The sequence below is a fragment of the Miscanthus floridulus genome, chromosome 6, assembly GCF_019320115.1.
Source record: "Miscanthus floridulus cultivar M001 chromosome 6, ASM1932011v1, whole genome shotgun sequence".
NCBI classification, from domain to species: Eukaryota; Viridiplantae; Streptophyta; class Magnoliopsida; order Poales; family Poaceae; genus Miscanthus; species Miscanthus floridulus.
This window is the reverse complement of record NC_089585.1, coordinates 97,947,236-97,971,431: the sequence shown is the minus strand read 5'-3', so window position 1 is coordinate 97,971,431 and position 24,196 is coordinate 97,947,236. Positions and strand designations below refer to the sequence as shown.

General features: G+C 43.7%; 2 protein-coding genes and 2 pseudogenes across 5 annotated transcripts; 1 reads left to right on the top strand and 3 right to left on the bottom strand.

Annotated features, from left to right (window-relative positions):
• Positions 1 to 331: 331 nt before the first annotated feature.
• Positions 332 to 1,709, bottom strand: LOC136458737 (uncharacterized). Of its 3 annotated transcripts, none has more exons than XM_066458667.1 (3): positions 1,470 to 1,709; positions 1,194 to 1,368; positions 332 to 1,104 (listed from the first exon to the last, which is right to left on the bottom strand). In XM_066458667.1, exons 2-3 carry the CDS (start codon positions 1,356 to 1,358, stop codon positions 514 to 516), a joined length of 756 nt encoding a protein of 251 aa, XP_066314764.1. In that variant the 5' UTR covers positions 1,359 to 1,368; positions 1,470 to 1,709; the 3' UTR covers positions 332 to 513. The 3 variants fall into 3 exon arrangements, with proteins under 3 accessions (XP_066314764.1, XP_066314763.1, XP_066314765.1); XM_066458666.1 differs by having other exon boundaries at positions 1,194 to 1,386; positions 1,470 to 1,708; XM_066458668.1 differs by having other exon boundaries at positions 332 to 1,101; positions 1,194 to 1,386; positions 1,470 to 1,704.
• Positions 1,710 to 1,925: 216 nt separating this feature from the next.
• LOC136458735 (uncharacterized) lies at positions 1,926 to 4,406 on the bottom strand. Of its 2 annotated transcripts, none has more exons than XM_066458665.1 (4): positions 4,247 to 4,406; positions 3,085 to 3,280; positions 2,638 to 2,671; positions 1,926 to 2,344 (listed from the first exon to the last, which is right to left on the bottom strand). In XM_066458665.1, the coding sequence occupies exons 1-3, from the start codon at positions 4,342 to 4,344 to the stop codon at positions 2,642 to 2,644; spliced, it is 324 nt and encodes a 107-aa protein (XP_066314762.1). In that variant the 5' UTR covers positions 4,345 to 4,406; the 3' UTR covers positions 1,926 to 2,344; positions 2,638 to 2,641. The 2 variants fall into 2 exon arrangements, with proteins under 2 accessions (XP_066314762.1, XP_066314761.1); XM_066458664.1 differs by having other exon boundaries at positions 2,652 to 2,671.
• Positions 4,407 to 12,755: 8,349 nt separating this feature from the next.
• LOC136456391 (origin of replication complex subunit 4-like) lies at positions 12,756 to 18,269 on the bottom strand (annotated as a pseudogene).
• A 3,022-nt stretch (positions 18,270 to 21,291) lies between these two features.
• Positions 21,292 to 24,196, top strand: part of LOC136460868 (pre-mRNA-processing factor 19-like) — a 125,904-nt pseudogene continuing 122,999 nt past the window's right edge.

The following is a 24,196-nucleotide window of genomic DNA, read 5'->3' as shown; positions in this document are numbered from 1 at the left end:
ACTTTTTTTTTGTTGGTGTTTGGTAGTTTTGTTGGACTTAGAGAACTGAAATTGGTTGAGGAGAAGAGTTTAAATTTTAAATGGCTGTTCAGCCAATTTGAATTGGCTGGGGGCTGGCTGGCTGCGGAAGCATCTGCTTGGCTGGCTGGTTCAGCACCAGTTCTACCCAGTTAATTCAAGCCTGCCGAACAGGCTGGAGATTGTATTATTTTTGTAGAAGATACTAGGTGATTATAAACATCCGGACGTAATCAAAAGATGGTTCATCGTTATTTCAGAGTACCATAAAGAAAACGTCATTTCAGAGTACCATAAAAAAAGGGTTCAACGTGCAGGAGCACCGTGTCATTTTCACCGAGCAATACTGCAATACCACGCACAGCCCACGGAGCTGCTGGCTGCGTGCCTCTCCTTTTTTTTAATCTATATACGACATACGAGTTTCTCGTTTTCTGATGACCAATAAAATAAAATTCATTTCGGTTACTGGCATTCTAGTAGAAGACTGTGAGATCAGACTGTGTTATCCTTTCGGGCGGCGCGGGTCCCTTGCTGGCCGTGCACGTGGCCGTGGTCACTGGCGCTGGTGGTGTCGAGGAAGTAGAGCAGGCCGCACATGAGCACGCTGCAGGCCAGCATCGGTATGGGGCCGAACGTCCAGAGGAAGAGCGCGAGGGAGACGTAGAAGGCGCGCAGGCCGAGCGACCAGGCGTAGCTGCCGCGGTTCACCGTCCGCGCCACGTACGACGCGAACTCCTCCTCGCGCGCCTCCGCCTCGTCGCCGGGGCCGGGCGGCAGGCCGCCCAGGAGGAAGCTGGCGTGCGCGTACAGCCGGATGGCCTGCACGTTGCAGACGAAGGCGAGCATGAAGCAGAGCGACACGGCCAGGTACTTGGCCGCGAACACCTCCCCGGCCTTGCTCCCGTACACCAGCCGCGGCGCCGGCGCCTTGCTGGAGGACGGCGAGGAGGCTGGAGACGTGACGCCGATGAAGACGCTGATGACGGAGACCAGCGTGATGGCCGTGGTCGCCAGCACCGTCGACGCCATGATGTTGTTGCGCAGCGTCTGCACCGCCAGCACGCCGTTCTTCTCCGTGTTCTGCTGGCCGGTACGGAGCAAGATGGTAATAAGCTTAGTAAAGAGTAAAAACGGTGATGAGATGGGGGAGGGTGCATAGACATGGTACCGACGGCCATCATGGCGGCGACCCAGCGCTTGCGTGCGATGGCGTTGAGGCCGATGACGGTTCGGGTGGGATGGCGCAGGATCGCCCAGAGGAGCCACAGGTGGTAGCCGGCCACCGCCGCCAGGGCCAGCGGCACCAGCACCAGGTCCAGCTGCTCCTCCCGGAACATAGTACGAGGCCTGTTCGATGGTGGGTTTCTGAGGTGATAAGTCCGACTGATGTTAGCTTATTATGAAAAATACTGTTGGCTTAGCTGAAACAAGGAGCGAACAGTGGGTACCTCTGATGCCGCTTTTTCCTCTCTCCGCGCCCGCCTGCCTATATGCTGTGCTGTCTCTCCGATCGACGCGGATGGATGCTTTGGGGCAAAATGGAACTGGATCCTCTCTCCTTTCGAGTGAAATCAGGAGTCACGACGGCACGACCTTTTTTTCTGGGCCGCTCAAACCAGCAAAACAGCTACGAAGGCAACGCGGACAAGCAACCCGCGAGTCGTGACTGCGCGGCGGATCCTGCGCCGTACTACGCACTTCCGGATGGCGTGGCATGGTGGTGGGCTGGGATAGACGCGCGTGTGCGCGCACTGCCGGCGAAGTGCGAGTTGAACACTCCGTCTGCGCGCACCCCCATGAGTAGCTTTGGTGTTCTTCACTTTCATAGCCGCCACGCGCAATGGGGCTTGATGACCATTATTCTGTCTGGAAAACAGATACATACTCAGGCAAAGGCATGATGCTTAGGGAATATATACAGGAAATGAAATGAGGGCTTTCGATACATATATGTTTCACATGTTCTAGTCAGCGACCTGGGCAGCCATAACACCCATTTTATTACAAAATGCGTGCTCTATTGCATGTCCATAGAATCGAGCACCACACTTGCAGACAGCTGGGGAGTTACACGAATCTGACAGTCTGTTAACCTGAGTTCATTGATAGTCTTGTAACTTTCTAAAGTTCAGGCTTCTGACTAGAATACAGCAAGAGACCAATTGAGGACGGACGGTAGTCCACTGAACATAGTCCCCACATGGCAGAGTAGGTCCAATTACACATTAATTCTGTCTCATACAAAGGGATTACATGGTTCCTCAGTTCTTCAGAGTGCTCTTGTTTCATCCATCAGAAGATGTGGACAATGTCATAAGCAAATCTGCTCACGTTACGGATGAACTTAGGGTATATGTTGACAGTCATAAAAAGTTAGGGGAATCATTACACAAAATAGGTGCAACAAACTACATCACGCATCACAGCAATTCCTTAGATGAAGTGCCTACAACAGTATAACCTCACAACACTATGTGTCACTTCTTTAAAGGATTTGGTAGTCACAATATTATGTTGTTGTGTTAAGTAAAGTGAATGAAACCTATCAACCCACAAACACAGCAAAAAAGACATCGGAAGCATATATTAGAAGTTAGAATGATAGTAAAGCCTTACAATATCAAGGATACGTCCAAAACAACACGAAAGACTGCAAAATAGAAAGGAAAGAATGTTAGAACATTTATTATAAAAGAAAAAAAGGCATGTAGTAATTATCATAAATTTACTCAGAAGTCAGAATGGAAGCAAATATCACCAGAAGAGGAACCTATTGGGTACCTTTAGCAAGGAGGTGAACCCGTGCTAATGGAATACTACCCTAGCTTAAAAGCAAGAGTCATTACAGTAGAAAAGGTAATAGAATGCTCTGCTTTCTATGGCTCACTATATCCTAGACATGCTCCAATCCTCTTCATCTTCAATAAAGTAGTATGTTGATCAAGACATCACACGTATGAAATTGTTTCAGTAGAATTCATTATTTTTACATCACTATGTTTTGAACTTCTGGTGAATCATAAAGGAATATAATAAATTTTCATCGGCACCAATAATTCTTACCATCAGGCCTCCAAGAACTCCTTCAATTATAATCCTGTTCCAACTGTCAAAGTATGTATGGACCGAAAATTTGGCCTTCACCAAAAGCATCAGAGATGCAACCATCATCACAAGAAGGTAGAACACAAATCCCATCAAGCCTGTAAACCCCCATATTCCAGCAACAACTCCACTAATGATTGACAAGAATGTCCGGCTGAAAGGCACAGAAAAATGTCCTTAAGTCAGCTTAGTGTAAATGGGTAAAGCATTCTAAATGAAATATCAAGAAGGCAGATGCAGCTATGAAAAGATTGATGGTAACAAACATGTTAATTCAGTATCTAGTTGACCAGGAAGTAGAAAAGCAAATCTTCACATGAAAAACTTTCAGAGCTTTTAGGTGACAAGGGAGTTAGAGCAGGTCCACTTAAAATTTATCAGATGCTGGAATTAGTGTAACAACTTTCAACATTAATTGGACAATTATGCATTTGAAGTTTTGAAAATATGTTTGGAGGATGAGCTGAAAATAGAATGTCATTGGTATAGAACATGAGAGTATGGACCACACGATACCACTCAACATCTCTCTTTTGCTCATTTCTTTCATTTATTTCTCAATTCAACCAAAATATGGTAATAATCAACTACTCTGTATTTCCTGAACTTTCTTTGGATCTATTACTCATAATCTAAATGAAGTGAAGTTCGAAATCTCTCAATCACAAAACAAAGAGCTTCAATTATTTTTCAACAGAACTCTGTATGTTCAGACCCCCATATAACAGTGATTAACTCCAAAGAACTGGTGCGGTACCAAATTGCAGTGTTTGAATATTTGATTGCGAAATCCTAATTTCACTATCTCATTGTCTCCTTTTCCACTTTCCGTACCAAACCCAGCATCTTCTGCAGCTCTAACCATAATTCTAGTACCAAAAGTATTTTATCCTCGCCTGTCAATCAACAACACGGAACTAAAATGTCGACCCTACACTGCGAATCTGTATTATGAACTAGAGTTTAATCACCAATCAGCAAGATCCTTGCCGTATATGAGAGTCTCCGGTCGCACAAATCGGAATCGAGATCAAGCGAAACCTAGACATGCCTACTGGCTACTGACTAGATCAGATTTAGGTAATCCAAATTTTGTAAAGGAGACGAGGGTGATACGAACCTGTAGTTGATTGATTTGACGTTGCTGACGAGGTTTTCCGCGTGGAAGATCGGAACGTCGCCAGAGAACCCGCCGCCCGCCGCCGAGGCCGCCGCCATCTTTCTGGTTAGTTCGAGCAGTAGACTTGCCGTTGCCGACTTGGTAGCAACATTCTTGCGGATATGGCCTCGAGTATGTTGTATTTTGCGTCCGAGGCCAACACCGGCTCGTGCCGCGATTCTGCCGACGTAGGTGCGCGGTGCGCCAAGCTAGTCAAGCAAAAATTTACCAACTTTGATCAACTTTTGACCATAATTTATTTGCATGCTAACAGTGCACAAAGTGGACTAACTTCACAAGCACCAATTTGATTATTAAAATTTATCTTGATGGCAAATATGGTAGCAAACCAAACACGTCCTTCCACTCCCTTCCGCTCCCCTGCACATGTTGCCTGAATGACTCGGTCCCGTCTCTTTCACACTGGTGCCTCGCCCCGCCTCTTTCACACTCTGTCTCGTCGCTTGGATGACTCCCCCGCCACACCGGCGCTGTGCGACCTGTGCCTCCTCCCCACATCGACGCCGCCATGGCTCCCGTGCTAGCTCTCTCTTCCTCGCTCAACAACCCTACATCCAGATCTAATTTTACAACAATTACATGAAACAATTGAAACATACGTTCAAAACAGATGAAATATTTGGAACATACATTTGTAACATAACCATTGCAACATATGCAACGTCCAGCTAAAACACTTACAACATGCGTCTGAAAACAGAACAAACTCTTACAACATATGTGTATAACTATTGCAACATGTGTAACATCCGAAAACTACCATTGCAACATCCACATGAAACATCTGAAACATACCTCTGAAATATCTAAAACACTTCAAACATCCGTTTTGCAATATAGGGAAGGCCAGGACTGGTCAATTCCAGGCGTTGGGGTGGTAGTCGGCAACGACCGTCGGCGCACAACTGCCACCAGCACCAGGTGAATACAAGTGCAATCTGTAAGGAAAATAGATCATTGGCCCATTTACTTTAGATTTTGGTGTTTGATGACCAACATAACTAAATTGGACTAATGAATTTGTAAGTGATTGTTTTGTAGTTCAATATGATGCAAGACGTGACTTGGACGAAGGCGACGTGATGATCCGATGATCAACACTATAAGCAAGACCTCAGAAGCACAAGAGAAGACCCAAGACATCAAGCAAAGTTCAAGCACGAAGATAGGGATCAAGCCGGACATAAGATTGCGAAGAAACGAGGTCACAGAGGTGACCGGACGCTGGACAGCTCATAGAGGTGACCGAACGCTAGACCGGACACTGAGCAGCAAAGTGACCAGACGTTGGGTGCCAGAGTCTGATCAATATCAGTAAGGTTCTAGAGAGTCGTTTTTGTGACCGGACGCTGGTCAGAGTCTGGTCAGTAGCAGAAAAGCAGGATTTCGTCCCCAACGGCTACTTTCTCATGGGGCTTATAAATAGACCCCCCAACCGACCATTTGAGACGTGTGGAGCTGAGAAAACATACCAAGAGTGTTGATACACCATTTTAGTAATCTCCACTTGCATAGTGCTTATTGTTTCATTAGGTGATTAGCGTAGGTGCTTTTGCGAAGTGCTTAGGTTGATTAGACCACCACCGCTTATGCGCTTGCTCTAGGTTTAGGCCTAGTGTTTAGTGAGATTTGCATACCTCTTACCACTCGGTGCTTGCGAGCACCATTGTTGTACATCGGAAGGCTTATAGTCTTGCGAGATCATACCAACCGAGTTTGTGGTGTGGCCGCCACCGTGTACCAGAGGGAACAAGGCCCGTAGCGTTTCGGCCGAAAGCTTGATAGTGAAGATGGCGGGGAGCGTCCGGGAGAGGCTTGCCAGAAGGCACGTCGGAGACCCACTTGCGCGTGGGGAAGGCCCGAGGCTATCTACGGAGTTATCCGACCGAGAGCTTGGCCCTTGCGAGGGGCTCCAATGAGGACTAGGAGGAAGCTTGCGCGCTTCTTGATACCTCGGTAAAAATACCGAAGTCATCGATAGGAGTTTGCATATCTCTACCTTGATCTTTAGCTTTTGCATTTACATTGATTGTATTACTTCTCTTACGATAGTAATAGCAACACACTAGCAAAACCGTAGTTACACATTTAGATATTTTATTTTTTGCATAGGTTTTGCTAGGGTTAGAAAAAGAGGCCATAGTTTATAGAGTTAAATTTTTAAGTTGTCTAATTCACCCCGTCTTAGGTCTCACGGTCCCTTCAATTGGTATCAGAGCCGGTTGGCTCAAATTGGACCTTTGCCTTAACCGCCATTGAGCTGACGCTATTTAGAGTGGTTATGATGGATACCTCTAAGCCTTCGTATTTTGACGGCACACTTCCCATACTATAGAGCTAGAATGGTTTGCTACCTTGAGATGGTTGATTTATAAGTTTGGAGAGTCACTCGTGACGAGATGAAACCCATTAAGAATCCCGATAAACCCACGAAGAGTGATGAAAAAGAAATTTATTTCAATGCTAGAGCAAAGAATTGCTTGCTCGAATCATTTAGCATGAATGTGTTTAACCAAGTATTCACTTTAAGTACGACACATAAAATTTGGTTAAAACTTCAAGAGCTCCATGACGACACAAGTAATGTCTGTGAGCAAAAATATTGTCTAGCTAAACAAAATTATGATTCCTTCAAAATAAATGATGATGAACTTGTTTGTGATATGTATTCTCGTTTGAATCTAATTATCAATGAGCTCCATTCTATAGAATTAACAAAGCTAGACGATGTGGACATCGTGAGGAAGATCATCTCCGTGCTACCACAAAAGAAATATACAAGCATCATCACCATCCTTCACAACATTGAGGACTTGAGCACCATGACCCCGACCATAGTCATTGGCAAGATAGTAGCATTTGAAATGTCATGCAAGATGGGTCAAGAAGAAGCCTCTTCATCAAACAAAGACAAAGCTCTTGCATGTGGCAAGAAAAAAAAGATAAAGGGCAAGCAAGTTGAGACAAGCTCAAGCTCAAGCTCAAGCGCCTCAAGTGAAGAAGAAGAAGAAGATGAGGATGATAATGATGATGAAGATTCAAGTGATGATGATTAATCTTCCTCCTCCACCTCTGACCTTGATGAAGAATCAATCAAACTTATCAACAAGGTGAAGAAGATGAACCAAAGGCTCAATGTCAAGGGTGTGCCCATCCAAATTTAAGATATCATCTTCACCAATCAAAGAAATGAGCAAAGAAAAAGAGAATGCTATGGATGCGGCGAGTTGGGGCACTTTATAGAAGTTTGTCCAAACAAGCCCACACCCAAGACAAAGAAGAAGGCATGCAAAAACCAAGACCTCACATCAATAAAGTTATGGGATGATTTTTCAAGTGAAGAAGAACACCATCATAAGAGACGAGGGCGCAAGCACTCATCATTAAGCTCTTCATGTGTGTGCCTTATGGCATGAGGTAATAAAAGCTCATCCTCTAGTGAGAGTGATAGTGATGATGAAATACCTTCTTATGAAGAAATTGTGCAATAAAATCTTAATTATGCTAAAGTTTGCACTAGTCAACAAAAGAAGCTCGGAAAAATAAAAAAAAAGATAGATAATTCACAATAAGCATATAAAACTTTGCTTGAATAATATGAGAACTTTGCTAATCTCAATGTTGAACTATCTACTAAAATTGAGAAACTTGAGGCTAGTGCAATAACAAATGTATGCACAATCAATGATGAGCAACTTGTAAAGAAAAATGAAAAATTAAAAGAAAAGTTAGCTAGCTCACAAGATACTTATAAAAGTTTGCTTGCTAAAATAGAAACCATGTGCAAACACTGTGATGAGCTAACTAATAAAGTTACTAATCTTGAAGCCATTAGTACAACCCCCACTAAGGTATCTAAAAAGAAAAGTTCTAACATGTCTAAAAAGGATGCATCTACTTCTTATAATAATTTATGTTTAGACTCATCTTTGTGCAACCAAGTTTGTGTTGAGAAAGTTGTTGTAGATACATACACACAAGTGGTTGCAAAGGAGAATGAGCATCTCAAGCAACAAGTAGCTCGCCTCACCAAAGACTTGACTCAAGTGAAAGGCAAGGCAAAGCAAGCCCGACTTCATCAAGATAACACCGTCAAGGGAGTGAAGAAGCTTGATGAAGGACAAACCATGGTTTGCTACGTGTGCCACAATGAAGGTCACAAGTCCTATGAGTGCAAGGTAAAGAATGGGGGACGAACAAAGAAGAAAGAGAAAAAACAAACAAGCAAGCTCTCCAACACCTACACCAACAAGGTGGACAAAAAGGTCTCTTGAAGAAGAAGAAAAATGACAAGGTGGTGGCCATCAAGGTGAACAAGCAAGTCAATAATGGGGTCAAACGCTTTTGGGTGCCAAAGAAAATCATCTCCAACATGAAGAGCACCAAGAAGTTTGGATCCCGAAAGGGAAATGAGAAGTCTGGTGGACTTCGGAGAATTTAGAGACTTGGCAAAGTATGGATGTATTTCATGGGATGCATCATGATAGACAAAATCATTGACAAGTGGGTTAGTGAATACTATGAACCCAAATTTCCCTTCCCATGTTAGGTAACCAGATTTAATTTACTTTAATTGGTATTAGATTTAAATTTTCCTACAATTGAAATCTTTTAGCATCTAGTGACTCCTCATGCCTAGGTTTGTATTTGCATTCTTATATATTTGGTCATGCATATACTAGATATTTCATATGGTAGGCTTGCTCGGTTTTATTCTTATTCCTTAGAGCAATCCTACATGATTTAAAATTGTTTAGAAGCACGACACATAGCTTGTTCTTCAATTGTTCATCTAATATGTGCCAAGTCCAAATTATAGATAATTTCTCCCGAATATCGCCTTCGAAAATGACCCTCACATTCATGTGATGTCATCTTTCAAGTGGTGTTTTTTATTCTAAAATCAATGTGCATGTTTTCTATAAGTATTCTATACTTGTGTGCACAAATTTAGGGGGAGGTTACTCTACAAGTTGGATGTTTTGAGACTAACACCTTTTCAAGCTTATCATGTATGTAGTAGTCTCATTACAAGGAAAATAAAGTCCCCGGAGTTAAGCATCATACTTCAAATATCCACCACCGATTGCAAGTGGTAGAAATCAACATGTGGTATTTCTAAACCAATATCATCATGTTGATTTCATTTTGATATTTATATATTTTCTCCGTGCATTATATAGATTAAATTCCCTTGTGCAATACTTTGCCAATTATGCATATGCTTTGCCTTCTATCATATATATGCATATATTGAGAGTCAAATTTTGTGATCTATTTCACTCTACACACAAAGAATTACAAAGTTTGACTCTTCCTTGTGCTACTAATGTCTTCCTTTTTGGTGTTTAATTCCAAAGAGGGAGAATTTAGAGGACCAAAAGCAAGCATTAATTTATAGTAATGGTCCGAGAAAGGGAGGATAGTGGATTATGGATTAACCTATGTAATTGGGAGAATTTGTAGGAAGCAAGGCTTAAATCCATAATAACACATGGGGACATTTGCAAGGGCAAGATGAGTTTTTATGTAGACTTACAAGTACTATCTTTTAGCATCATATAATCTTGCCCCTTGCATTGCATCCTAGCAAGTAGGTAGTTTTTTAAATTTCAAAATTTTATTATTTGTTTGCTTTGGTCGTGTTGTCATCAATCACCAAAAAGGGGAAGATTGTAAGGAAAATGGACCCTTGGCCTATTTACTTTAGATTTTGGTGTTTGATGACCAACACAATCAAATTGGACTAATGAATTTGCAAGTGATTATTTTGTAGTTCAATAGGATGCAAGACGTGACTTGGACAAAGTCGACGTGATGATCCGATAATCAACACCATAAGCAAGACCTTAGAAGCACAAGAGAAGACCCAAGATATCAAGCAAAGTCCAAGCACGAAGATAGGAACCAAGTCGGACGAAAGATCGTGAAGAAACGAGCTCACAGAGGTGACCAGACGCTGGACCGGACGCTGGACATCTCACAGAGGTGACCGGACGCTAGACCAGACGCTGAGCAGCAAAGTGACCGAACGTTGGGTGCTAGAGTCTGATCAACATCAGTAAGGTTCCAGAGAGCCATTTTCATGATCAGACGCGTCTGGTCAGTACTGACCGGACGTTGGTCAGAGTTCGATCAGTAGTAGAAAAGTGGGATTTTGTTCCCAACGGCTACTTTCTCAGTGGGGCTTATAAATAGACCCCCCAACCAGCCATTTGAGACGTGTGGAGCTAAGGAAACATACCAAGGGTGTTGATACACCATTTTAGTGATATCCACTTGTATAGTGCTTAGTGTTTCATTAGGTGATTAGCGTAGGTGCTTTGCGAAGTACTTAGGTTGATTAGACCACCACTTGTGCGCTTGCTCTAGGTTTAGGCCTAGTGTTTAGTGAGGTTTGCATACCTCTTACCACTCGGTGCTTGCGAGCACTATTGTTGTACATCGAAGGGGCTTGTAGTCTTGCGAGATCACACCAACTGAGTTTATGGTATGGCAGCCATCGTGTACCAGAGGGAACAAGGCCCGTGGCGTTTCAGCCGGAAGCTTGATAGTGAAGACGGCGGGGAGCATCTAGGAGAGGCTTGTCGGAAGGCACATCGGAGACCCACTTGCTCGTGAGGAAGACCCGAGGCTATCTACGGAGTTACCCGATCGGAAGCTTGGCCCTTGCGAGGGATTCCTTGCGAGGGGCTCCAACGAAGACTAGGGGGAAGCTTGCACTCTTCTGGATACCTCGGTAAAAATACCAGAGTCATCGACGGGAGTTTGCATATCTCTACCTTGATCTTTAGCTTCCACATTTACATTGATTGTATTACTCCTTTTTGCGGTAGAGATAGCAACACACTAGCAAAACCGTAGTTGCACATTTAGATAGTTTATCTTTTGCATAGGTTTTGCTAGGGTTAGAAAAAGAGGCCATAGTTTACGGAGTTAGATTTTTAAGTTGCCTAATCCACCCCCTCTTAGGTGTCACGGTCCCTTCACAATCAAACAAGGTCTGAATAGGTAGGGAACGAGAGGTTGTTGGGGTGCATATGTATTCACATCAATCTATATTTGTCAGAGTGGATTGAAGTGAAACTTAGTTTAAATTCCACCCCAACCCAATCCAATACATAGATTGAGGTGCATACATGTGTGTTCAAACAAGCTTGTTTGGATACCCTTGCATCTATCTCAATCCACATGTGTTAGAGTGGATTGTGATGGAACTTAAACTAACTTACACTTCAATCCACCGACATGTGGATTGAGGTGAATATGAGGATATCCAAACAACCCTACATGTGTTTGGGTGGATTCAGGTGGAACTTGAACTAATTTACACTCTAATCTACCTCAACACGTGTGGGTTAAGATAGATACAAGGACATCCCAACAAAGGCTGAAGTGGAAATTTTTCCGACCCATGTGGATTAAAATACAGCCAAGACCTTGTTTTGATGTATGTGTATCCACTTCAATCCACATGTGTTGGAGTGGATTGCAATGTAGCTTAGTTTAATTCCACCCCAATCCACTTCAACACATATAGATTGAGATGAATACATGCACATCCAAACAAGGTGCAAAGAAACATACGTTGTTGTCTAAGAAAAATCAACTTTGCAAGCACTTATTAGATTCCAAGACATGTGGAGATGATAATATATGAGGTTACGCCCAAGAACGCAATGTTGAGGTCGGCAGATAGGTTAAAGGTTTTTGTTAAGCAATTTTGTTATTTTTTTAGATCAAACATATATATTTGAGATTGAATCATTTTATTTTAGGGGTCGTTTGGATCTTTTCATTTTATAGGAATTGAAATCTACTTAAAAGATTAAGCAATTTGTCTTAGAGTTTAACATTCCATAACTTTTTCAACCTAAAAAATAAGCCTGAGAGATGGAAATGGATTCTATAGATCACTGTGTTATAATTCTATCATCTAATTTATAGCACGCTCTTCAACTTACTTCTCTGCAATATAAATACAACATATAAGTATGTCCCTTGATAATAATATATAAATATATTCTATATACAACTATATTAACTTAATTAATCTATGCCTAAATTGTAATTATGAGAATAAATTCAATTCATGGATCTAAACTGGCCTTGTTTTTGCAAGCTCCGAATAACTTATGCATCTCAAAGCTACCAAACATATCACCACGCTGCTAAACTTGTGCGAGATGCAAGTCGGGCCGTTAGAGTCTCTTCAACAACCGTAACTCAAAATATAAGACACGTTCGTTCTTTAGGTAACGCTATATGCAAAGAGTTTAATATCTATTTTTAAGTATTCTCCAACAACAAGACCCAAAAGACAACTCTTTCTGCAAATAAATTTTCAAAAAAAAGATACTCAGATTTATGTTATGCCTCTCCTAACATGTTAAATAGGTCTTCCATATAGATACTCCGTTGGAGGCTATAAATATTGTGTTAAAGATCTATTTTGGATTTAGGTTCAGCGATGAGTCGCCTGGAGACAGCCTTAGCCCACGATGAGTGCACCATATGCACAAATATTTATTTCCCTGTGGCCTCTGGCCAAGTCACTGACAGGCAGGTCACGACTCGAGCGATGCAGCCGAGCTAGGCAGTTGGCAACACGGCCCACACCTTTCCAACGTACTGAACACATACCAATACAATCGTCGTTTTACAAAACAACGCCATCGACCTGACAACGCGTCCACATACATGAACTTGACAGCGAAATTAGCCCAGTGAAATAGGAAAGCGGCAACTCAGGTCGGTCAAGCACGGCCAGCTGAGAAGAGGTTCTACATGTATCTTTCACGGTCAAACAGCATCTGTAGTACAGCCTACAAAAGCAAAATAACGATTGCCATTAGAGGAAAGTTGTAACACGATGACAGTCACTATGTATTACAGAACAACAATGACAGACAAGACAATAATAGAAGCAAATCACTAAGGTCCAATCACATGGACAGTGACTCACAGGGCAGGTGGTGTTCAGCTTGAGGGACTGAGCGAGCTCGCGGGAGGATATGAGGAGCTTAACAGGTCGGTATTCAAGCGCCTGGTTTCTCCCTCTATTGTCACCAAAACTGATCAGCTCACGATCCAAAAGATGCTCAAAGGCCTGAGTCAAACAAGTGTGTAAGTTTTGAATATCTAATGTGATAGGATGCCTGCTGATTGTGGGTGATGGTAGTGCTTACCCTAAAACAAACAGTGCTTGCATATTTATCAGAAGTCTTATAGGCGTCTAGTATGGATCTGTATTCTGACAGACAGTTCATCTCAGTTCACTTTTATGTCCCTGATAACAAGGGGACTAGGGGAGGAAGGTGAGCAGTCTACCTTTCATTATGCTGGTGAAGTTGTATGAGCTTTGCTCCTTATCTTCTAGTCTGTGCATGCACACAAGAATGTACAATTCCAAAATCGAGAGGTCTGCTTCAAAGTTTTCATTGCATGAAAATGTCATCACTACATTGCAATGTGATTTGCTAACACAGAATGACAGACGAGTAAGTTTGTGTGAAAACAAGCAAATCTTGTTGGTCGCTATTGTGCTGTGCAGAAGAGAAATGGAGAGAATAGGTGCACAAAGAAAATCCACATATTTTGCATTTAGTGATCAAACACACTATAAAACTAAAGGGCAGCCAACAAAATATACCTTGTAGGCTGTCCATCTTGGGTTGCCTCTGCATGGAAGAAAGGGCCTTCAGGAAGCTTTCCAGTGGCAGGAATCCAGATTCCATGTCCATATATGACACAGCTCTGAAACTGAAAGATTTGCTTGTAAATATTCAGCTGAGCATATATTCATGATTAATTATTGATGTTATGAAGAAAGAACCAACAAGCTGCTGAAAACCTACAGAAATCGTAGAATGTGGCTTGTTGTTGCATCCGCATCCATGAGGGAGTTGAGACATCCTTTGAATTTCTTATCACTAAAAATGCTCTTGCAGCGTATAGGATAAGAAAAGTCTATTGTGCAAACTTTTGCAGTTGTGCTGCCTAAATTGTTCACCCTTTTGTTTCTCCACGGTGGAACAAAAAATCCCAAGGGAACTGATTGAAAAAAATATCAATACAGTTCCATTCTGCACGTGGCTAAATTCTACCATGTTTTCATTTCAGCAAGCAAACACTTTTGTTTCATTAGCAAGATTATATGCCATTAATAGCTAAGTACTCCCTCCATCCCAAAATAACTGCACTTCTAGAATTGATTGAGGGGAGAAACCAATACCACTACAAAATTACATATATACCCCTATAAAAAGGTAGGGCAACATGTAATAATTGCACATTGGGAATGGAGAAAGTAGCAAAAAGTACTAGTCATAGGTGGTCAATGACCTAGAAGTGTACTTATTGTGGGACATTTTGAAAGCTAAAAGTACACTTATTTTGGGACGGAGGGAGTATTCAACTAAGATGAGATAAAGGAAAAAGGTTAAACAAAATGCCCCATAACAGTCAGGCTTTAGAAAGGATACAATAAGTCATTGAGTTATAATCAGTGATATACTTTGCTGGTAAACCTGAGTCTTTGGCCAGTATAAGCAAATGTTCCACCAACCTGCATTTTGTTAACAAAAGATTGCTTGGATAAAGGAATTCGGGAGCATTTCATGTTTTTTTTATCTAAAGGGTCTAGGGAAAGCACATACAGTTGTATATCATCCAGTGAAGGAGAAATAAATAAAAGCTTCCTATGAGAGAATCGGGATCTAACCCTTTTCTCTAGGAGTTGATCTGCATCCTAAAAAATGAAACGCCACTGAATATTATAATTATTTGAGCAATGTTTATAATTCTTTGAACAATTATTATAATAACACCATAAATATGCTGCAAACTAAAGTAAAATAATGATTTGTTATGCACATTCAGATTCCAAATTGCCAGCCAACATAATCAACGCTAAGTGATGCTACTGCATTATGACTACTACATAATCAAGGGTGGCATCTTTTTTTTGAAAGACCAATCAAGAGTGATACCTGACAGAGACATACCAATCAAATGGCATCAACACAAAAAAAGAAATCAGTTATATACAACTGACAGGGTTGAAGCTTATATTATTGTTAAATACAAGTAAATATGATGAAGCTTAGTTCATACCAAGCGGCAACTCACACCAATTACAACAGCTTGTGATGTTAGAGACTGCATTGCATCAAGCAAGTTGTAAAGCAACCTCTGTTTACCCTGTAACAAAACAACATGAACATAAGTAATCTTCTCATGTCAAAACTGACTATAGCAATAGTAGAAAGCATGTTATGCCATTACTATATGTGCCATGAACGATGATTTTATTAGAATTTAAGTAGCTGACATAGATGAAAAGGGAATGAGACACTCAGTTTAGTTAAAGCATAAAGGGCAGTTATTTATCTCGACCTGAGCAAAGAGGTCAAACTCTTCTAGAACAAATAGTATTGTCTTGTGTGCTAGTCCGCACTCCCTGCAGAAGAGAATATAAAAATGAACAGAAATGAAGTAAAAAAAATGGCTCAATATACAAATATCCATTATGGCATTATTTCAGTAAAGCTCACCGTAACATGTCAATCATGAACTCAGTGTTGTCATCTGAAGAAGCCTAAAAGAGAAGAGATCAGAGCTGCCTGTCTACAACGAAATTTCCTACAAAAATAGAGAATAATAACTAGGCAGCAAATGTACCATTTTTTAAAATGATAACTGATGCTCCAAACAAAGCTGCCTGGCAATTTCCTACAAAAAGGAAAAATATTAATATTAGCATGTTAGGGACTTACAGACTTATTCACAATAAAAAAAGTTCACAATGGAGAACAGGAAGGCATAAGCCAAGATTGGAGAACAGGAAGAGTATGTTAACAGAAATTAAACCAACAATAAAACATGCGTTAGAGCTTCCAAAAGTGCTAACCTTCATAGCACAGTTGTCGTCATTATGTAGCATCCCATTTAGTCTGATCTGAAAAGGTGTGCCGCCATTATCCACTCAAAGTGCAAATAACAAAGTCCATAGGATTACCAATTAACAATAGGACACACCAATTCTGGTAAGAATGCATTTGAGTATGATGCTTAAGAACCACACATTTGTACCAAAAGGCCATTCTGTCTTCCACCATTCCTAGTCTCTTCTTTCCCTAAAGATCCTTGATCAAAGAGGTCTTTCTAATAACATGAAAAGTTGAAATGTTGTCACTGGGAAGAGGGGGGTGGGGTGGGGGGGGGGGGGGGGGGGGTAACTAATCATCACTTATGCACAACAAGCTGTTCTAGACCAGTGCGAACACTACATCAATCAGTAACAACAGAAGTTTGTCTGTGAGGTTTAAGTGAGTCATCATTTGTCATTTCCATAATTAATTAGCACCTATTTCTAGTGATACTTGAACTGAACAGAATGCTGCATTGCACCCATACCACGGAAATCGCATCAGGGTGCTCCTTCTTCAGATCATCAAGAACCATGTCGACCACCTGGAAAAACATGAACTCTCAAACAAAAAGTAAACTACAGTCCCACACCGCACTGCAGAGTGCAAATGTGCAATTGCTGACATGCACATTTCATCAAACAGCACTGCTGCGCTGCAGCAAGCAGAAAAGGATACTGAACCGGTGAAGGAACCTCACCGCTGCTTTTCCACACCCGCGGGGACCTAGCAGGAGGATGGAGTTATTGCAGGCCTCAGAGACAGAGCTGGAGACTAGGTACTTCAGCTTGCTGTCCAGCACAAAAGGAGGCGGATTAGCAAAATTATTTCTGGCGAGCCATGCGGGTGGAACGGGTATCTATTCGGCTTACCTGTAGTTGGTGTCCGGGGAGGACCTGAGGGCGGAGTGGACGAAGGCCGGGTCACAGAGCCGCCCCCGAAGCACGGCCTGTGCTTGGCTCGGCACGGACACCGCTACCACCATAGTGGCGGAGGATTTGCGTCTAGGGCGGGCCTAGGATTTTGAAGTTGGGAATTCAAAATGTGAAGGGCGGTTTGGAATTTTTGTCTAAAGCCTAATATTTAGCATGATAATACAACATAAGAGTAAATGTATAATATATAGCAGATATAACACATAGCTGAGCACACATTCATAGAATTAAGATAAAAATTACCAGTTCCACTTCTCCACATAATAGCAAATGTATAATATATAACAGATACAATGCATAATTGAGCAAACACTCAAAGAATTGAGCTGAAAACCAGTAGTACCACTTCTTAGCCTTTATGTTTGAGACCTAAAATCAACTCAATGATTTAAAATCAGTAAATCAAACTCAAGTAATGCACACCACCTTACTGCCATAGTTCCAGTGTTTCTCAAATATTCACAGATCGCAATCAATAATACATTGAAATGGAAAGCCAACTAACCAATACTCCTAGCTTACAAATTGGATTCACAGTTAGTGGCTTGCTGAAGACTCCAATCGATCAGATATTGTCCTGCCTCGGTGCCTGTGTAGGTTGCAGAAGTGCTGCTGCCGGTGCTGGTGTCCAGTCGCTGAGAAGGTCGAGCAGCCGGCCAACGGCCACCCGGCGGCGCAGGCACCTACGCACGCTGCTAGCTGCGGCCCCGCCACGGGCCGCCCACGTGCCCAGCGCAGGCGCAGCGCCCCGACGCGGCCCGCCTAGCTGGCGCCCTTGAGCCGCCCGCGCCCAACGTCCTCACCTAGCCCTGCGCACGCCGGCACGCCGCAGCCCGGTAGGGTTTGGTTGGGATTTTGGATTGGGAGGGAGAAACAGAAGCCGGCCGATGGGACTACGGGGGAGCACCAGGAGGGAGAGCGATGCGAGGAGCGGCCGAGGAGAAATATTGGGATATTTGGGCTGGGCCATCGGGCTAATTGAACTGAATAATTAAAATACAAGGCGGCGCACAAGGAGACGGCGCCGAAGTCGAAGCAGGTGGGGGAGCCGTTGCAAAAAAGAGGATAAGGGGATGGAAGAGGCCTTGCAGAGTGAGGAGGAAGAGGTCGAGTTCGATGACACGGACGAGGAGGTGGCGGCGCGGTGCAACAACGGTCTAGGTGAGCCACCCATCCTATTCTCTCAGCCCCACATTTGGTTTCCTTCAAAAAAAAAAACCCTTCAAAACATTTGGGGATCCTGTTCTGGTTTGGATGGATCCCTGTCGCCGCCGATCTGATCAAGGGCTCCGTTCGGCTCCCTAGAAACCATTCCTTGAGATGATTCCCTACTAGAATGGTTGCAACAATTTGTATAACAATTGATTAGCTAGAATGGCTCTTAGCCTTATTCCAGGATAACCGAACGACCCCCAAAGGTGCTACCGCTAGCGTAGGAAAGGTGGTTAGGGTTTTGGATCCGGTGGGGGAGAGATAGCCTTTGGCCTAAGCCACGAACATTTCATATCGAATCAATTTGTTTACCTTCTACTTGCCTGAAATTATGTGAATTATATTTTACCAGCTGCCCAGTTGGGGAATGGTGGGTTGATCTCGACGCTAGTTGAGACGTGCACTTGCTTTGCCATTTTCATGTACGATGGGGCTCAAGCTCTTAGTAAAAGATGCCTATCAGGTACCTGCTTGACTATAATATTATGACTTTGGTTGCTCTTGGTGCCATTTTCATCTAGCTAATGTTTCAATATTATCTATGCCGTGTAGAATATTTGGGGACACTTCGCAGATCATACAGTGGCAAAAAGAGTTAGTTCCCCTTCCTCCTGATTCTAATTTTTTTTAGTAAGGTGCTAGGTATGGTTGCCCGATCTCTTACTGCACTTTGCCCTAGTTTTGAAAAGTTGTTTGCTATGTTTTTAAAGCGGTAAAGCAAGGCGAGGCGCTTGACCCCCTTCCAATCGCCTAGGCGCCGCCTAGGCGTGCATAAGGCGAGATGGGGGCAATGCCATGCTGCTCTGAGAAACATGCCATTCTTTTTCAAAAGGCAAGGGAAGGGTGCAAAATTAAAAACACGAGCACACAATTAGAGATTGAAATAGGGTAGAAAAGCAGTTATCTCTTTTCAATATGCTTACTATGCTCAATTAAATTGAGCAGCGTTGTTGCATGATTTATGTTTGCCAATCTTATTTAGGGTAAAGTCCAATTTACACCCTCCAATTTTCAGCAAAGTCCGGATTTCAACCTCGAACTTCAAAACCGGATAACTTTGGCCCTCCAACTCTTGAAAAAGTTCAACTTTCAACCTTCTGGGCGGTTTCGCAAGTGAACAGTAACTTTTGATATTTTCGGGAGGCGCCGAAATTTTATATTATTTTTTCGAGCATCTTAACGTCCTCAAATGAAAAAACTCAAAACTACAAAGTTGTAGATCTCATCTAGGTCTATAATTTACATATAAAAATTATCTTCATCCGATATCGAATTGAAGGGTTTTATATTTTTTAAAATTTGAGTCTCATCACGCGACAAAATATGGTGCTGAGATTTTATATTATTTTTTCGAGCATCTTAACGTCCTCAAATGAAAAAATTCAAAACTACAAAGTTGTAGATCTCATCGAGGTCTACAATTTACATATAAAAATTATCTTCATCCGACATTGTATTGAAGGGTTTTCTATTTTTTTGAAATTTGAGTCTCATCATCGAGGACGTTAAGATGCTCGAAAAAATAATATAAAATTTCGCTATGCATGCATTCCCGAAAGCTATTTTGCTAAAAGACCATGATGCGTGTGAAGAGGTCCACAATACATGTGCACAAATTGGTGATACCTAGGCGGTATTGACGAATGCCAATTTACTGATTGCTAGGGGTTCTTCGAGACCTTACTTCGTGATGGTATTAATACTACCACGATGGCCAGTTTTCAAAATACATTGCATTAGCTTAGTATACATGAACTTAATTCTGATTTACACTCTTATTGAGCACTTGAACAAGACTTTATCATTATGGTTGATGCATGTAGTTACTGAAATACCCACACCTAGTTGTGGCATAAGTTTTTAGAAATTGTATCGCCCCTTAACAGGCTTTTCTTTGTTGTTTCTTTAACAGACTGCTTTGCTGTTAGAATTTCTTGTTTTTGAGGACAAGGCCAACGCCATTAAACCTAATGGTGTCGATGCTAAGCTTGCTACTATGATCAGAAAATATATTCAACCGGGGCAAAAATTAGCTGTTGAAAATGTGGATTACAAAGAAGTCATTCAAAGTAGCATGGTTAGTGTACAGCTCTTCCCTTATCTGCTTAATTCTATGAACCATTTTGAGAACTGCCTTTTCTATTTTCAGGAAATATCTTGCATGTGTGGTGATACTGTGGAGGAGTTGATGTGGGGCTTGAAGGTTCAGATGCCATATTTAGTGCCTGAAGAAAATTCAAAGTTGTACAAAGAGGATCGCTTCCCAATGAGTATAGGAATGAAACAGCTTCTATATAGCTATCGCTTTAAATTTGAACCAGATCTGAAGGTGAGCCAATCCTTTCTCACGTGTCTGTTGAAATGGCTTCTTCTATCTTGCTCCCTGTGTACTTCAAGCCTTAAATTCACTTCCCAAAGTATTTTGATGTAATATTGTTACCAGAATTTTGCTATTATCTTTTTTTCTGTAATTTTTTTTTCTGTACTCCCTGTATGCAGGTTACTAGACATATTATTAACCTGGCAAGTGTGGTGCGTGAGTGTGATCGTTGTGTGAACAGACATGATTACTCCTTGCGTAGTGCTGCTGAGCACCTAAAGAGAATATCTGGCATTGACACTCAGGAATTGGATTTAATGAAACTTGCCACTGCACTGAAGATGATATGTTACCCTGAAGAAAAAATTCCAGCAGCTCCATTGGTAAACTGTAATGTTTTGTGAATGTGCATGCATTTTGATGGAAGTTTATTGTTTAACTAATGCTAGCGTCCTTCTCTCAGCTGTTTTCAAAACAAGTTTTGGTCAAGCTAAGCAAGGATGCACCTAAATATGAGGGCAAGATATTTAAGGAGCCCCTCTTGGTCATGTATAATGTAATGTACCGGGCCGTTGTACTAGATCCAATATGCTTGCAAAATTGAGCCGTTTGCTGGAACAGAGGGAAAAAATTCAAGAAGTCATTGTTCAACTTACAGAGCGCAACGAAAGTCTTCGGGCAGAATGCAACAAAAGACAGGTATTGCCCCCCCCCCCCCCCCCCCCCCCCCCCCCCACCCCCCCCACCACACACACACACACACACACACACGGACACACAAGCAGAGACAACAGAAACAAAAAGGGCCACAGGTCGGGCACACAATTAAACCGAAAAGGAAATAAGTACACACATCTCGAGAGTCTTGAAGCTAGTTTGTTTCGTTTACTTGCTGTGAAAGTTTAGCCTTTTTTGTTCCATTTTGTTGTTAAAAATGAATCAATGGTTCTTTTGTTGTCACAGAATCCACCAACTCTGGCACCAGCTGATGCGCTCGGGAGATATACTTGTATCTCCAGCCATTAACTTCACAGGACGAATGAACCAGGCATCTTATCTATGCACATCCATCCATCAAAGGTTAGTTTGATACTATGCCTTATTTTAAATATATTCTTTAGTTTGCGCTTAACCAGATTGCACATTGTTGTTTATCGATAGAATATCGTCGGCAGTCCACTGAGGGGTATCCCGCGATGGTAGATTTGTCGGTGGGAGTGCGCGTAATCAGAAACCGGATGGTGACACAAGGCGCAGAGACAGCGATTTAGACAAGTTCGGGCCGTCTGATCGACGTAATACCCTATGTCCTGTGTCTTTGGTATATTGTATTGAGATGTAGTAGATAGATCTGGATGGATCGTGTCCTCTAGGGGATCCCTGCCTCTCCTTATATAGTCTGGAGGAGCAGGGTTACAAGATAAGTATCCTATTTGGTACTATACAATGTCTTGCGGTGCACGCCGAGCAGCGTCGTGCACGCCTTGATCTTGTGGGCCGGGCCACCTCTGATGGTGCGGCCCATGTCTTGTCTTGAGGATACCGGGGGCCATATCCCCACAGCTAGTCCCCGAGCCTGACAGTAGGTGACGTAGTCGCGTGGTGCCAGGGTCAGAAAGTAGAAGACCAGCCGAGCAGGCAGCCAGTCCCCGGGCGTAGCCCCGAGATGAGAACAAACACATTCACCGCAAGGTGAAGTGTGCCCACTTATTCCCCGAGCCTGCTGGAAGATGAAGAATGAATCTTGTAGCAGGGTCAAAGAAGTCTGAAAGCTTGCCAACGTCGTCTGACATGCGCGTATCAAGACCCCAGACGCGCTGCCCAAGATCAGCACCCTGATCCGAACAGCATGGAGCAGCTTGATAGCACACCGACGAGACGTAGCAAGATTCGACTACCAAGGGAGCACCGAAGAGTCCCCGGCGTCGCTGGCGATGACCGAGCACCGAGGAGCGAGGAGTCCCCGATGTCGCTAGCGATGTCCGAGCACCAAGGAGCGAGGAGTCCCTAGCGTCACTGGCGATGACCGAGCACCGAGGAGCGTGGAGTCCTTGGCGTCGCTGGCGATGACTGAGCACCGAGGAGCGAGGAGTCCCCGGCGTCGCTGGCGATGTCTGAGCATCGAGGAGCGAGGAGTGCCCGGCGTCGCTGGCAATGACCGAGCACCGAGGAGCGAGGAGTCCCCGGCGTCGCTGGCGATGACCGAACACCGAGGAGCAGGGAGTCCCTAGCGTCGCTGGCGTTGACCGAGCACCGAGGAGCGAGGAGTCCCCGACGTCGCTGGCGATGACCGAGCACCGAGCACCGAGGAGCGAGGAGTCCCCAGCGTCGCTGGCGATGACCAAGCACCGAGGAGAGAGGAGTTCCCGGCATCGCTGGCGATGTCCGAGGACCGAGGAGCGAGAAGTCCTCGGTGTCACTGGCGATGACCGAGAGCCGAGCAGCGAGGAGTCCCCGACGTCGCTGGCGATGACCGAGCACCGAGGAGCGAGGAGTCCCCGGCGTCGCTGGCGATGACCGAGCACCGAGGAGCGAGGAGTCCCCGGCGTCGCTAGCAATGTCTGACCACCAAGAGAGGAGCGAGGAGTCCCCGGCGTCGCTGGCGATGACCGAGCATCGAGGAGTGAGGAGTCCCTGGCGTCGCTGGCGATGACCGAGCACCGAGGAGCGAGGAGTTCCGACGTCGCTGGTGATGTCCGAGCAGCGAGGAGTTCCTAGTGACGCTGGCGAGGTTCGAGCACCGAGGAGTCCCCGGCGTAGGTGGCGATGTTCGAGCATTGAGGAGCGGAGAGTTCTGGCGTCGCTGGCGATGTCCGAGCACCGAAGAGTCCCCGACGTAGCTGGCGACGTCCGTGCAGTGAAGTGTGCCCACTTACTCCTCGAGCACGAAGAAACCGAGCACTGAGGAGTCCCTGGCGTAGTTGACGATGAAGCACGAGCGACGAACAGTCTGGTCAACTGGTCGGCAGCTAAGTGAGCATTGAGTAGAAGCGATCGGCGAACAGTCCGATCAACTAGTTAGTGACGGAGTCCATGAACCAAGCGGTCCGACCAGTTGATCGGTGAAGAAGCCCGAGCACCAGGTGATCCGATCACCTGGACGATGATCCTGCAATACAAACATGTAGAACGGGTAGTACATGATGTAAAGATATATGAACTCTCAAGAAAAATCAGCAATGGTGATAAAACGGCGTATGCAGTTCGGCGATCAGTTAGCGTGAAGATATATTTATATTTAATATAAACCACCTAAACAGTTAGTGTGTAGCTGAGTCTCTAGCCCTAGCTAGCCCGTTAACCATAACACGGAGCGCGGGGCTCGTGCACGTGTAGGAGGAACAGGCGTGACCAAGGAGCCGCTGCCGACCACCCATAACGCAAAGGGCAGACGCTCGTGCACATGTAGGGAGGAGCCGAAGACAGGGCCATCTCTGGAGGCGTCCGAGCATCAATATGACTGTTCGAGGGTTCGAAAAATCGTTTGGAGAGC